Source organism: Muntiacus reevesi, chromosome 9 (genome assembly GCF_963930625.1).
Source record: "Muntiacus reevesi chromosome 9, mMunRee1.1, whole genome shotgun sequence".
NCBI classification, from domain to species: Eukaryota; Metazoa; Chordata; class Mammalia; order Artiodactyla; family Cervidae; genus Muntiacus; species Muntiacus reevesi.
This window is the reverse complement of record NC_089257.1, coordinates 73,863,626-73,878,491: the sequence shown is the minus strand read 5'-3', so window position 1 is coordinate 73,878,491 and position 14,866 is coordinate 73,863,626. Positions and strand designations below refer to the sequence as shown.

The following is a 14,866-nucleotide window of genomic DNA, read 5'->3' as shown; positions in this document are numbered from 1 at the left end:
GTGAAACTGAAAGGAATCTTAGATTCTGTTTTCACTTTAGTCACCAAAATATGTGACCCATAAAGGATATTTCAACTTTTCCGAGATGTGCATTTTTCAGCTGTTAATCAAAGGCAATCCTTGCTGAGGACAGACATCAAGGTCCTTTTAAAACACTTTGATTTAACAGAACATGATGGCCCTGCTACAAAAGATTGTTTAATGTCACAGGTCTTTTTTCTAATTGTTAAAGCGCCACCTGTTGGAAACACTGATATTACATTCTAATACTCTGAAGCACATCAGAAAGGTAAGAAATGCTAAGTGCTCATCCCCAAAAGGGACTTCCCAGGTGGCTTAGTGGGTAAAGAACCTGCCTGCAGGAGAGCAGGAAACTCGGGTTTGAAACCTGGGTCGGGAAGATCCCATGGAGAAGGTCATGGCAACCCACTCCAGTATTCCTGCCTGGAGAATCCCATAGACAGAGGAGCCTGGCGGGCTACAGTTCATCAGGTTGCAAAGAGTCAGACATGACTGACGTGACTCAGCACAGCACATCCAAAAAAGAGAATCTAAATTCAAAAGGCAAATAATGAAAATGGTACCACCAAAGCCCTCTCTTCTGACAGTGTTACCACAGTCCAATTGCACAATTTATTACCTCTATACAACACGAGAGAAAGACCTAGAAACTCTATTATACTATTCATCAGAATTTTTTTAATGACATGAATATCTACAAAAAATATAGAAAAATCAATATTGCTTTAATAGACTGAGAAAGAATTTATAGGAAGTTCTCAGCTTAATAGTGTGTTGTGTTTCAAAAGATTGTGTGTAAGCCAGATATGTGATAACACATCTTCCATGAAAGTGGCATTATGCAGGTTAAAGTGACAGTCTTCACAACTTACTTAAACCAGGATGCACAGCCTTGTGTGTGTGTGAAGTTGCTTCAGTCGTCTCCGACTCTTTGCGACCCCATGGACTGTAGACCACCAGGCTCCTCTGTCCATGGAATTCTCCAGGCAAGAATACTGGAGTCGGTGGCCATGCCCTCCTCCAGGGGATCTTCCCAACCCAGGGATCGAACCCGTGTCTCCTAAGGCTCCTGTACTGCAGGTGATTCTTTACCCCTGAGCCACCGGAGAAGCCCCTGCTTATATGCACAGCCTTGCAGTATTATTATTTAGTTTCTGAATGCCATTCATACCATTGCTCCTTTGGAACCCCGAATTCTGAATTTTAATTTGAGATGCCTAGACTGGAACTCCTCTGCCCCTTTCCAAAGGGAGCAAGCAAGGAGGAACACCAGGATTAAGGGCAATAGGTGAAAAAAGAGCAGGGTAGGATAATTTACTCCCTACAGACATCAAGAGCCTCTTGATAAGGGTGAAAGAGGAGAGTGAAAAACCTGGCTTAAAACTCAATATTCAAAAAACTAGGATTATGGCATCCAGACCCATCACTTCATGGCAAACAGACGGGGAAAAAGTGAAAACGGTGGCAGATTTTATTTTCTTGGGCTCCAAAATCACTATGGATGGTGACCGCAGCCATGAAATTAAGACACTTGCTCCTTGGAAGAAAAGCTATGACAAATGCAGACAGCACATTAAAAAACAGAAATACCATTTTGCTGACGAAGGTCCATATAGTCAAAGCTATGGCTTTCCAGTAGTTGTGTACGGATATGAGAGTTGGACCATAAAGAAGGCTGAGCGGCCAAAGAATTGGCTTTCAAATTATGGTGCTGGAAAAGACTCTCGTCCCTTGGACTGCAAGGAGATCAAACCAGTCAATCCTAAAGGAAATCAACTCTGAATACTCATTGGAAAGACTGATGCTGAAGCTGAAGTTCCAATGCTTTGGCCACCTGATGTGAAGAGCTGACTCTTTGGAAAAGATGGGGAAGATTGAGGGGAGGAGAAGAAGATGTCAACCTCGGATGAAATGGTTGGGTGGTATCACCGACTCAGTGGACATGAGTTTGAGCAAACTTTAGGAGATATGGAAGGACCGGGAAGCCTGGTATGCTGCAGTCCATGGGGTCACCAAGAGTTGGACGCAACTTAGCAACTGAACAACAGACATGAACCTGCATAAAAGGGCTTACTTTAGATCAGACTCTCGTTAAATGCTCTGAACTGGGACCAAAGACAAAGTTCATTAATCTCACTTCACTCAAGAAGAAGTGAGATGACCAAAGGACAGAAAGATGATAAAAAGCTGTTGACAAGGAAGAGCTCAACCTGTGGTGAAAAGGGACAAGTAAATGACAAGCACCTCTAAGTGTTATAAGGAAGATGTGAATAAACAAGGGCCCCTGGGAACATCAAGGAGGGGGAGACCCAGCTTAGACAGCCTTAAAAAGGCTTCATAGTAGCTCAGATTCATTTGAGCTCAGACTCAGAACACTGGATACGTATCCAGTGGGATATTGTCACCTGAGATTCTCCGCCTATCTGTCTCTGTCTGTTTACCAGATCAGTCGTGTCCAACTCTTTGCGACGCTATGGACTGTAGCCTGTCACGCTCCTCCATCCATGGGGTTTTCCAGGTAAGAATACTGGAGTGGGTTGCCATTTCCTACTCCAGGGGATCTTCCCGACCCAGGGAGGGAACCCAAGCCTCTTGTGTCTCCTGTGCAGCAGGTGGATTCTTTACCACTTGAGCCATCGGGGCTACTTCACCACTATCCCTATAGACACAGGTTTATTGTTAATCAAGGTATTTTAAGAAATAATCAGTGTATTAATCAAACTGGAAGTCTTCTCCAAAGAGTCAAACATTTTAACATAGCCTTTTCCCACTCACTGACAGTTGTTAATGGTAGAGTAAAACATCAGTTTTAACTGGCTGCAGAAAATGAAAGATTATTTCACTTAAAAAGCTTTCTTAAAAAATTAATTAAGGTAATTCGAAAGTTTTAAAAGTTTATCCCAGCAAATAACTTGGGAGCTCGCTCTGATTTCCCCTCCATTCTGACATAGCCCCAAATAGAGAAGGCTGCCCCACCTGAAGAAGACATGATTTTAAAAAGTTGTATATGAGGAAAACTTGAATATACTGTCATTTAAAATCCATAAGGGGAATTAGGTAATCAAAGAAACCACACAGTAAATATATTTCCATGAAATCAAAATCTTTTAATAATACGAATTTACCCTCAGTTTCATTATTATATTTTTCACCCCAAAAAGTTCACATACAGAGGTTTTACAAAGTGGTATACTGGCAGTTGATATCATAATGCTGCTGCATATTAACACTCTGTATTGAAGAGGTATCATAAAAATCGCATGGCACATTATTTGCTAAGAAGTAGCATACTAACAATTGGGAGAAGGTTCCTAGGTTTACTGTACTCCACTTGAAGGCTTCTATTGTATTCACGTTGTATCTCAGGATTTCTCAAGTGCTGCTCCACCCATTTTCCCTTTCCTAAAAGGCCACAAGGTTTGTGTACAATAATTGGCTCAGCAAGACAAAACTCAGATGCCTCCAAATGAGAAAACCTACTCCCAACCACCCTGGGCTGCCCCTCCTCCTGACTACCTAGCCCAGCCTGGACAGCCTGAGTCTGGCTCACACCCAAGTATCTGCCCAATCCTGCTTTCCCACTTGTGCATCTAACAGCCCAGGGTGCGCCTCATACCTTGTCTCCCTGACACTAACAGGTATTGGGCCCGAAACATACAGAAACACAATCCTAGCCTCGGCTTCTGCTCTATTTTGGCATTTCCACTTTTGATACATGATTTTAATACTCCTTTTAAAATCCAACTGGATCAAACCCAATGCTACAGGGTGTTCACTCTGATAAGTTTTCAAGTGTCCCAAAGCAGTAGACTCTGCTTTATCCAGGTGACAGCTCCCAGCTCCCCAGGAAACCTCATGTGGACGTGTATGCCTTCTTCTCCAGCTACAGGACGGCAGAGTGGGTCTCCTGCAGGCTCTCCTCAAGCTTCAGCCCCAGGTTGTCAATTCCAATGCTGGTGACTGGCGGCACGCTGCTTTCAGCTGGCTCTGCCGTGCGCGTTGGGGTGGAGCAGTACAGGATGAAACCTACCATGATGACGGTGAAGGACAGGATGTAGAGTCCTGAAAACTAGGAGGAGAGGAGAGGCTATGGATAGTACTCTCTCACAGACACATCTTTGCGGCTGCCTTCGGTCCACTGAGTTTGGAGAGTTACCTTCTCATAATCTTTTTATCTGAAAGTTGTCCAAAGAGATACGAAGGACCAAAACTGTCCCAAGTGTGTGTACTGGTGAATGTGTGATTTCTGCCACCATTACCCAGCACATCAGTCAACTGGGTAAAAAATCTTAGATCTCTAGGAAATGGACTCTTGCCTTTCTCTGCAATAATACGGCTACATCCCACCTCACAACTAGTCCCACTTACTTAGTGGAGAGGCTAAAAGGAAAGACCCAAATTTAGACACAACATATAACAATGGCATGAAACAATAAGAAAACAGAATGGGTTGGAGAAGGACAGGAGAAATAAAATGGAAGAGAAGAAAAAGTGAGACCCATTACCAAGGGTAGAAGGAGAAACAAAATAGGTTTTGAAATGAGTATTACATAGATTGCTGGTCACCTCCAGCTATGGGCTTCTACAGGCCACCATTGGTTTTAACACGTTAATGTTTCATAGATGCTCAATTACTTCTTAACCTTAAACTTTGAGAAGCCTGGAATAGCCAGAGCCCTCCCCAAAGAGGGAAGGCCTCCAATGGATTCAGTGATGATGCAAAGCCAGTGATAATTTCAAGCAGAGCAGGAGCCAAACTAATTTCCTCCATGGGTTTCATTCTTGGATCCAATCTCAGCACAGCACCCAGCACATAGCTAGTATTGAATAAATGTGTTTTACTTGGGTGGGGGGGTTTGGGGGGGTAGTGATTCAGAGAAGATTAAGGGGGAGTTAAAGCTATTTAGAGTACCCTAAACTTTTGAACTGTGAAGAAAGCTGAGCGCTGAAAAATTGATGCTTTTGAACTGTGGTGTTGGAGAAGACTCTTGAGAGTCCCTTGGACTGCAAGGAGATCCAACCTGTTCATCCTAAAGGAGATCAGTCCTGGGTGTTCATTGGAGGGACTGATGCTAAAGCTGAAACTCCAATACTTTGGCCACCTCATGCGAAGAGTTGACTCATTGGAAAAGATCCTGATTCTGGGAGGGACTGGGGGCAGGAGAAGAAGGGGACGACAGAGGATGAGATGGCTGGATGGCATCACCAACTCAATGAACTTGAGTTTGAGTCAACCCCAGGAGTTGGTGATGGACAGGGAGGCCTGGTGTTTTGCTATTCATGGGGTCGGACATGACTGAGCGACTGAACTGAACTGAACTGAACTGAAACTTTTGAAGTTAGTATCATAAAAGTCAATTGTGCTCTCCCATAGAATGTTCATTTTTAACTGTGAAGAAACACAGCAACTTATTCAAAACATGTTCTGCTTGATTTGGAGGTTTTAAATGTTTATAAGAAAAAGTCTTGTTCCTCTTAAGAAGTATTAGTTGCCCAATCATGTCTGACTCTTTGCAACCCCAAGGACTGTAGCCCACCAGGCTCCTCTGTCCATGGAACTCTCCAGGCAAGAATACTGGAGTGGGTAGCCATTCCCTTCTCCAGAGGATCTTCCTGATCCAGGGATCGAACCCAGGTCTCCCATATTGCATGCAGATTCTTTAACATCTGAGCCACCAGGTGATTAAATGGAGGCACCTTTATTAGAAGAGAGAGACTCTCAGGGAGTAAGATAATAAGTCTCCTGAATTTTCAATTTTTTCAATTTTCAATTCTACCCTTTGTGTCTGGATCTATATAGGAAGTTTCTGTGGCTAATCTGTTCAGTGAGTATTTACTAAAAATCAATCTGGGGGTGTGGAGTCTGACACCAATGAAGGTGGAAATTTTTAACATCTTCAACTGTTTCAAAATATCAGAGCCCAAGTTATCTTAGATGCTGCACTTTTTAAAATTGGTGATATATTGAGCTGTGATTCTTTACTTAAAATTTTCTTCTAAAATCCTAGGTATCTTCTTTATGTTCTGTATGATTTCCAACGTCTGTAATTTACTTTGAGGATCACAGCAGACCTCCTCTTTCCTTTACAAGTCTTGAAATAGCCTTTGACCAAAAAGAATAAAATCTGATCTGAGTTAAAAGTGAGCTGCTAGACATGCAGGGACAAAGAAACACGAAGCAAAAGAACTGCAAAGGAATTTATCGTTTGCATGTTCCATTTTGAAAACAATAGTGTAAATCATTTAGGCAAAACAATGACACACAAAAACTCTTTTTCTCATTAAAGTTAATCACAGTTAAAGAGCAAATATCTACATTTAGGGAGCTTATAATAGGTAGCGACAAGTGTATTTTCACTTTGAAGCTTCTGTTTAAGCTTACTTCCTCCTTGGACATCATTTTACTTATGAGGGAAAAGTAAATGTTAAACTACTAATGCTATCTCAATATGTTTAGTTTTAAAAAAAAGCACAGGTGAGCCAGGTCACAAGTTATACTGCAGAGCTTTCAAGCTTTCTCTGGGAGTCATCACCTGGCCTTGAACTGCAGAATAAAATCACCACGGTCCTCTAGTGGAGGCCACGTGAAATGCAATAACACCAGCACGGAACAGCTAACACACCTGAAAGGCTTGCTTTGTACCCCTTAATGATTGTTATCACAGGAAAGAACCTAAGCCTATCAAGATCACTGTCTGATTCACTCTGACATCGGTCACTTTCTAATGATGCCACCAAACAGCTATAAATACTTCTTCAGGCTTAGTTCATGAATACCATAACCAGCAGGGTTTTTGCAACGATAACAGCTAGTTCCTATGACATAATCTTGAAAAGCAAAACTGGTTTATGCTTCTTAAGCAGAAATGTCTGGGAACACAGTGAAGTAGGCATTCTGAGTTCATGATCAACTCCTGGGAATAGGGTCAATCAATACCAAGTAATTTCCACCCAGATCTAAAACTTTATAAGGATAAAGAAATACAGTTGCTATACCCAGCTAAACGTAACGTTAGCAAGCAACAGCTGACATTCTATTTGTTCAAATGATTGTAATAGCAGGCAGGTCAACAAGCTTTATACTATGGAAAGATAGATTTCTAAGGCAGTAAGAAATTCTTGCTAAGGAGATGAGAAGGTTTTATTTTGGGATCTAAAATTTTAAAGAAACCCACAACTTCTTTTATACCAAACAAGTGTTCTTATTTGAACAAGATCTAATTGCTCACCTTATAGCCAAACAGAAAAAGTCCAAAAAAAAGACTGTAGAGGTCAGCTGTCAGGATGCCCAGGTTGACAGAAGTGGCACTGGTGACTTTGATCACCAGTGGCATGAAGCTGTACAGGCAAAACATGCAGAGGGCAAATGCTACAAATAGCAGGGCTGTTGGGGGGAAAATGGAATATCTAATGTTAAAGGAAGAAATCAACAGATAAAGGATAAAGCTTGCCTGACGTAAAATTCCCTGATCCTTTAACATACCGTCCACAAAGTCCCTCGTTAACAGTAAGCATTACAAATGAGACATACAAAGTTCTCACTGGATGTAGATGAAGAACTTAAAAAAACCCAACAGAGTGTTAAATGATCAAGGCCATAGAATCTTGCATATGGCATAAGTTAACAGCTCTTTTCGCTCCATGCTATCCACACCTGCCCAGAGAGATGCCAATGATAAAAGGCATCATGGTTGGACACGATTTGTGTGGCTGAATTCAGAATAAAGTATTTTTAGGGCATCAAAGACAGTTGTTAGGGTTTTATCTTTTGTTCATCCCATAAGGGAGCTAGTCATGTGGGTGCTGACTACTTAGTATCCCTGCTTCACAACCGCTTCTCCAACCTCACTCAACACACACACAGTACACACACAGGAAATCTAAGCTATTTACTTGAATGAAATCATCCAAGCACAGTAGATGAATTTCAATTCAATGACACTCATGCACTACTTTTTTCCATCCATAAGGTTCAAATCTTTCCTGACTGTCCCACTACTGCTTTCTTCTGTTGCTCATCTGTACAGATGCTTAAGACTATCAGATGAGAGAGGCAATGCAAAATGGTAGTGACTGCACACCATCAGATTATTTAAGTTAATACTTCACTGATTATATCAAGCAGGCAATCTTTACAAGCAGTCTGGAGACACGAAATACAGATCTAATTGAAAGCTAGTGTGACCAAAGGTCAGTCTTATTCAGAATTCCTAGTAAAGAAAGGTTATTCTTGAAGGTAAAGATTAAGGATTAACTTTTACGGAGTTCTCAGAGAAACTTGACATAAACCACTCTAGTTTTCTGTGTACTAAATTACTCTATGATTTTATATAAAAATGCCTAAATAGTGTTATTAAAATATTTATTTCTTGGTGTGTGTCAGGGAAAGACTAAAAATAATTATTATATATATACATACCAATTTTCCAGTCCCAGTGAATGCTGGCAATATCCTTATATTCCACAATCAATCTGTGATTAAAACAAGAGGCCACAGAGAGATCTTTATATAAATTTTCACTGTTTTATAAACAAGTAAGTTGCTTCAAAACTTTAAGTACTTCACTTTAAGTGCTTCAGCTCTTAAGATGATGAATTATGTTGACTTTTGGTTTTCATAGAATATTTTTTAAAAAAACTATCTTTAATTAAATGACAAAGAATAAAACTCAAAGGAGTCCATAGACACGTTTGACACCCTTAGAAGCACTGTTTAGTGGTAGTCAGCTACAGGAGGGAAACATGATATTATGAACAGGAAGTTAATATTTTCTAGGAATAACCGAAAAAGAAAGTGTTCACTGGTAATATAAAGTCTAATGATATTATAAGCAGGAATCTTAAGCATCAAACATGTGTAAAAAAAATGAGGCATAATTATTGACATTTCAACAATCTTCTAATAGATATTTAGCAAGTTACTGATTTTAAATATGAATTTAGGCCAAATAAACAATGAATATTAATAGCTGGAAACTAATCATCTATGACATATTTGCTGATTTTGTTTTTAAGGATATGTTTAGAATCTTACAGCTGTATGCCACTGATAATTGTTCCAAACAAGCCCACCATTCCTAAAAACTCCTGTCTACTCAGCTTCTTCACGATGTATTCTTCACACACATTAGAAACAGCATAGAGGGAAGCTCCAAGAAGGACCAAGATGTCACCAATCAGTACATTATTACCTATAGAGAGATAAGCCATAAAAAGGAATATATTGTCACTAGGGAAAACTCTCCAGCTTGCTTCCATAAGTTTGTCTGGCTCATAATCATCTAAAAAAGATTTTATAGAAGAAGAAACCCTGATTTTTAAAGTTTAAAGACTCTTACTCTTCTCACTTTCTGGCACAATTCTGCTTTCATTTTTCTTATTTTGGATCTTCAGGAGATTAACAGATTGGAAGATGGTAGTGTATACCATAATGTAAGGTCCCAGAAAATGATTCTATGACATGGGAAATTAATGGAATTTATTAATGGGAATCCATTGAAAACTACAGGGAAGGAAGCTAGGTAAGCAAGGTAATTTTCTCAATCAAAGGAGACACTGAAGTTGTTTGCAGATTGGGGAAATTCATAGACCTTATTTAGATTTTATACTATGAACTATCTCAACCATGACATAAAAAATATCGAAATGTTCTCATCTACAGAGTAACTGAAATAGAGGTCATTTTGTGAACATAAAGTCTCCTTTTTGATGGAAATAAAATCTACAGTAGGGTTTCCAGCAACTAATCTAAATGTATGGGCCAAAAGAAGATTATTGCAAATATATAAAGAAACTTCTCTCTCAGGACACAAAACAAATGAGTATGACAAAAAGCAAGGACTCTGGGCAGATAGGAACATAGACTGCTATGTTGAAGTGGTCATAGTACCAGAAGCAAGCAAATCTAAAAATAAAAATTTTAAGATATGTAATCAGGACATGTTCTCTGCTTTTTACTTTATCTTTGCAAAATAGAAGTAAAGACATAAGCAAAATGTCTTCTGTGACTAAACCAGAAAACAAGTAACACGGTCTCACCTGCATTGTCTTCCCTCCCTGCTAAGATGTCTGCACCAACCATAGTTCCTACACCCAACAGACAGACAGCCACAGCAATGAAGTGGATCACTCTGTATCTTGCATAAAGAATAAACCACGAAAGAGCCATCAACACAGGAATCCCAAAGCAATCCAAAAGCTGCATGAAAAGAGAAATAAATACCTGAAAATATCTCTCATTAGTGAAAAGATGACTAAGTAATAACAGAAATCAGTGTTTATTAAGCATTTATTATTGCCAGCCCTGTACTAAATGTTTTATCTGGATGAACTCACTTAATCCTCACAACAACTCTATGAAATTGGAACTTCAACCTCCATTTTACCCATGAGGAAACCAAAGTCACAGAGAGGTTAAATGAGCTGCCCAAAATCACACAGTTAAAAGTTTGGGAGTCAGTTGATGAACCCAGGAATTCTGCCCAACAGCCTATGCAATTTACTTCTACACTCTCACTTGTGTTTATCCTTAAGTCCAGTAGACATGTACCCATTCAGTCAATAAATATTTAAGTACATGTTCTGTGGGAGACACTAATGGAGGAGGTGGAATGTAGAGAACAAGAAAGGCACAAAGTGGAGTATTTAGAACCCTAGACAGAGAAAAATCGCATAACCAATGTTTAATTGCAATTGGGCTTAAGAACTACAAAAAGAACAGGTTATTATGAGAAAGCAAACAGACCCCATCTCCCTGACGAAGTGTCCAACCCCACCATATAAGACAAATACTTGCTCCCAGCAAATACTCTCGCTCATCTTCATCATATACTCCTCCACCACCAGTTGATCCTGGGTCCAGAAAATACTTTCTACACTCCTGATATTGCCAGTCTGAAAGGCAGGGGGACTAAGAGTGCCAAAATTATAGTAAATCCAAAATCTTTGCAAGATAAAGCAAAAAGAGATTTTATTCATTCGATTCTCAAAAGCACACATTTGTAGAGTGCATTCAAGGATAAAATATATTCCTTTTACTAATAGTGTTCCTGATGTTGCTATGTGACTGCTCATCCCGTTCTTTTTTTAACCTTGTCCCTGATGTGCTCTGTTATCTATTTAGGCAGGCCCCTAAATCTCAGCAGCTTGTTTGATCCTGTCCACAGTTGTTTACTGATTGCCTTTCATTGCAATGTCAAGTATAGGAATGGGCACTTTGCCTTCTGTTATTTATTCCATCTATAGAACTCTAATCTCTTAAGTGTTTTAATGAGCCTGCCTGAATAACAAACCATTAAACAATGCAAATGATAATAGCTTGTCCTGGAAGACACCAAAAGAATCTAGCCATAGTGAAGGAATAAAATCGAAACTATATTCCTTAAACAAAAAAAAGTAGACAAAAATCACTCTAAAAACTATCACAGAAGACTCCCTATCCTCAAATTGTGTCTTAAAATCAAACTTAAACCTGCTCTATTTTTAACCATTTTTGGTGGGCCATGACTGGCCATATAAGGGAGGCACCTACATCTTGGTAAGAGCTCCCAAGGCCTGAGGCTCCAGCCCTGCCATTGACCAGCTGTGTGATCTCCAGCTAGTCAACTCTTAAGTCAAAATCTGAAATCAAGAAGTCAGACCAAATGATCTCAAGATATCTGGCCACTCTAAAGTTCCATGACTTCTAATCTGGTATCTATCACAGTCAGTCATTTATCTAAACTGAATCTTTTCAAAATGTATTCCTGGTGACAGATGACTTCTGCTTGATGCTTTTAGTTCTAAGAGCAGTCTATTTAATTTAATCTTTAAAAATTATTGGCTAGATTTCTGATTTAAAAAAATAGATATGCAACAAGCAACAAAGGTTTACTGTGTGGCACAGGGAACTATAGTCAATATCTTGTAATAACCTATAATGGAAAATAATTTCAAAAATAACATGTGTGTATAACTGAATCATACACACAAGAAAATTCTACTTTTTGAAATTAAGTAATGTTTATCTTTTTGCCAGGTTTTCTAAATGTCCTATGGACATCTAATAACAACATATGAGATATAAAATTTTAAATATATTTGTGTATGATAAGATTAATATAAACTAAATATAAATCTATATTTAAATTATTAATGACATCATTCAAGATGCTCTTATTCTTATTTTTTCTGCACTTGATAAAATATTCTCAGAGAAATGTTAATATGTCTCACTATGATTATATAGTTTTTTCTTTTCCTTTATATTTCTTCTGATTTTTCCTTTATGTATCTTTGTTTCTTTGTTGATAAGGTATCTAATGGTTTCTGATGTCTATGTTCTTTGTGAATTGCTCCTTTTATTATTAAAAATATTCATCTTTGCTTTAAAAAATTATTATATAGACACAGGAAGTAATAACCTAGAATGAGGGGGAAGGATGGATATAAACATGAATCAGACTTTGTTAGTGATACAATGGAGTATACTCTATAGAGAAGAAAATGAAATTCAATTAGGCCTTTGAGAAGGGGCTTTGAAAAGGATGCATTCTAGAAATAATAGAGCAACATAAGAGAGAGAAGCTGGCTGTGGGTAGGGAATGTGTAGATACAGCAAGTGACATGAAAAGTAACATGAGTAGAAACAGGCCAGCAATGTCAACAGACACATCATGAACTACTACATTAGTATTTACAATCACAGAATCCTTGAAGGAATCCTTAAGAAAGAGCTTCAAAGACCATCCAATTTAAACTTCCACCCTCTCAGGGGGAATTCCCTGGTGGTCCAGTGGTCAGGACTCTGTGCTCCCACTGCAGGGGGCACTGGTTCCATACCTGGTTGGTAAACTAAAATCCTACATGTTGTGTGTCCATAAAGAAACAAAGAAGCAAATTTCCACCCTTTCAGATTAACCAGACTAGAGGTTTACTCAAGGAGATAATCTGATTGAAGAATTCCAATGACAGGCACTCTTCTCTGATGGAAGGAGGTTTAGCTGTTAGATGCACTTTTTATAATATGGCTTCCTAGTACCATAAGTACTTAATTTTAGACAACCAAATGCTTAGGTTTTTCTAAGAGGCTAGGATGAAAGAAATCATTTGAGATTAGTTTAAGGCATGAACTTTAGTCACAAAACCTCAGTGTAAGTATTTTGCTTAGCTCTGTTTAGACCTGTACCAATTCAAAACTCCTAATCATTATCTGTCACAGATCAGAATTTCTGAGAATTATAATCAAGCAATTAAACTGTGTGTGAGATCATGAAGTAAATGTGACTAGAAAAATGCCATTTTCTGTATTTGTTGCTGTTTAGTCACTAGGTTGTGTCTGACTCTGTGACTCCATGGAACGCAGCGTGCCATGCTTTCCTGTTCTTCACTATTTCCCAGAGTTTGCTCAAACTCATGTTCATTGAGTTGGTGATGCCATCCAACCATCTCATCCTCTGTCACCCCCTTCTCCTCCTGCACTCAATCTTCCCCAGCATCAGGGTCCTTTCCAATGAGTCGGCTCTTTTATATAGGGTACATTTTCTATATACTTACACTCTTATTATTCATTGCTAAAAGTACACTTAATACTATTTGCAATGAATGCATCTTCTAGGTAACTCCTGGTTTTAATTTCTATGAAATTCTGAGTTTTTCATGTGCCTCTCATGATGTCTGTCTTATAAAAGACTTCCTATCTTTCCCACCAGGCTCCTCTGTCCATGGGATTTTCCGGGCGAGAATACTGGAGTGGGTTGTCATTTCCTTCTACAGGGGATCTTCCCGACCCAGGGATGAAACCCGCGTCTTCTGCTTGACAGGCAGATTCTTTTTACCACTGAGCCACCTGGGAAGCCCAGAGGACAATGCTTAGCACAGTATTAAATGGCATTCTGGTAATAGCATTTAACCCATATTCACATCAGAAAAATACTGAGTTTTCATTAATCATCAATCTTTCTCTTTAAATCTTCAATTTTTCCATATTTCTTAAATTTGGAGATAAGACCATCTCTGTTTTATAGGAAAAAGTGAAGCAACAGGAATTCTCTGGTGGCCCAGTGGTAGAGACTCTGTGCTTTCCCTGCTGAGAGCACAGGTCCAATCTCTCCCTGGTTGGGGAGCTAAGAGTCTGCAAGCTATACAGCACAGTCAAAAAAAAGGTGCATCAAAAGTCATAAATTCAGGGACCTCCCTGGTGGTCCAGTGACTAAGACTCTGCGATTCCAATGCAGGGAGCTCAGGTTTGATCCCCGGTAAAGAAGTAGATACCACATGCCGCAACTAATTTTTTCTTTAAGTCATAAATTCAGTCAACTGTGAAGTCTAAACCTGACATGGGAATCTATTTTACTTTCTTCTCCATTTACAACACATTTTATTGTTAGCAGTGAGGAGTCAGTGTTATGATACACCCCAAGTTTGCTAACATTAAGACAACTCTTCTTTGTCTAGGGTGTGTCACATAGCTTGCTGGATCTTGGTTCCCCAACCAGGGATCAAACTTGGCCACAGCAGTGAAAGTCCAGAATCCTAACCACTAAGGCCACCAGGGAACTCCCTAATGTTAAGACAACTTAATCAGTCGTCCTGAACTCCACCAAGCTGAAAAGTACTGCTATGTAGGAACATTTTTCTTTCAACCTAATGAGAATAAACCTAGAAAAGGAATAGGTATACGTTTTACTTTTGGCTACCACCTTTACCCAAAATGTCTAATGCCCTATTAGATAACAGACAACAAAAAGACAACAATCTATTAGTTGTCTTAGATATCTACTTTACTTGTAAGGCTCCAACTTCTCTGGGACACAATAGTATATTCACTTTATATGCCACTTAAGCAACACATAAAACAGAACTCTTG

At 39.2% G+C, this 14,866-nt stretch overlaps 1 protein-coding gene across 2 annotated transcripts in view; it reads right to left on the bottom strand.

The window, feature by feature from the left end:
• Nucleotides 1-3,107: 3,107 nt before the first annotated feature.
• The window catches only part of SLC35F2 (solute carrier family 35 member F2), a 118,304-nt gene continuing 106,545 nt past the window's right edge, over nt 3,108-14,866 (bottom strand). For both annotated transcript variants that reach the window (XM_065944826.1, XM_065944825.1), the window contains exons 4-8: nt 10,060-10,219; nt 9,056-9,212; nt 8,441-8,493; nt 7,251-7,405; nt 3,108-4,090 (exon numbers count right to left, since the gene is read on the bottom strand). In XM_065944826.1, coding sequence (XP_065800898.1) covers nt 3,905-4,090; nt 7,251-7,405; nt 8,441-8,493; nt 9,056-9,212; nt 10,060-10,219 — 711 coding nt within the window. In that variant the 3' untranslated portion in view covers nt 3,108-3,904. The remainder of the gene's footprint in view (nt 4,091-7,250; nt 7,406-8,440; nt 8,494-9,055; nt 9,213-10,059; nt 10,220-14,866) is intronic.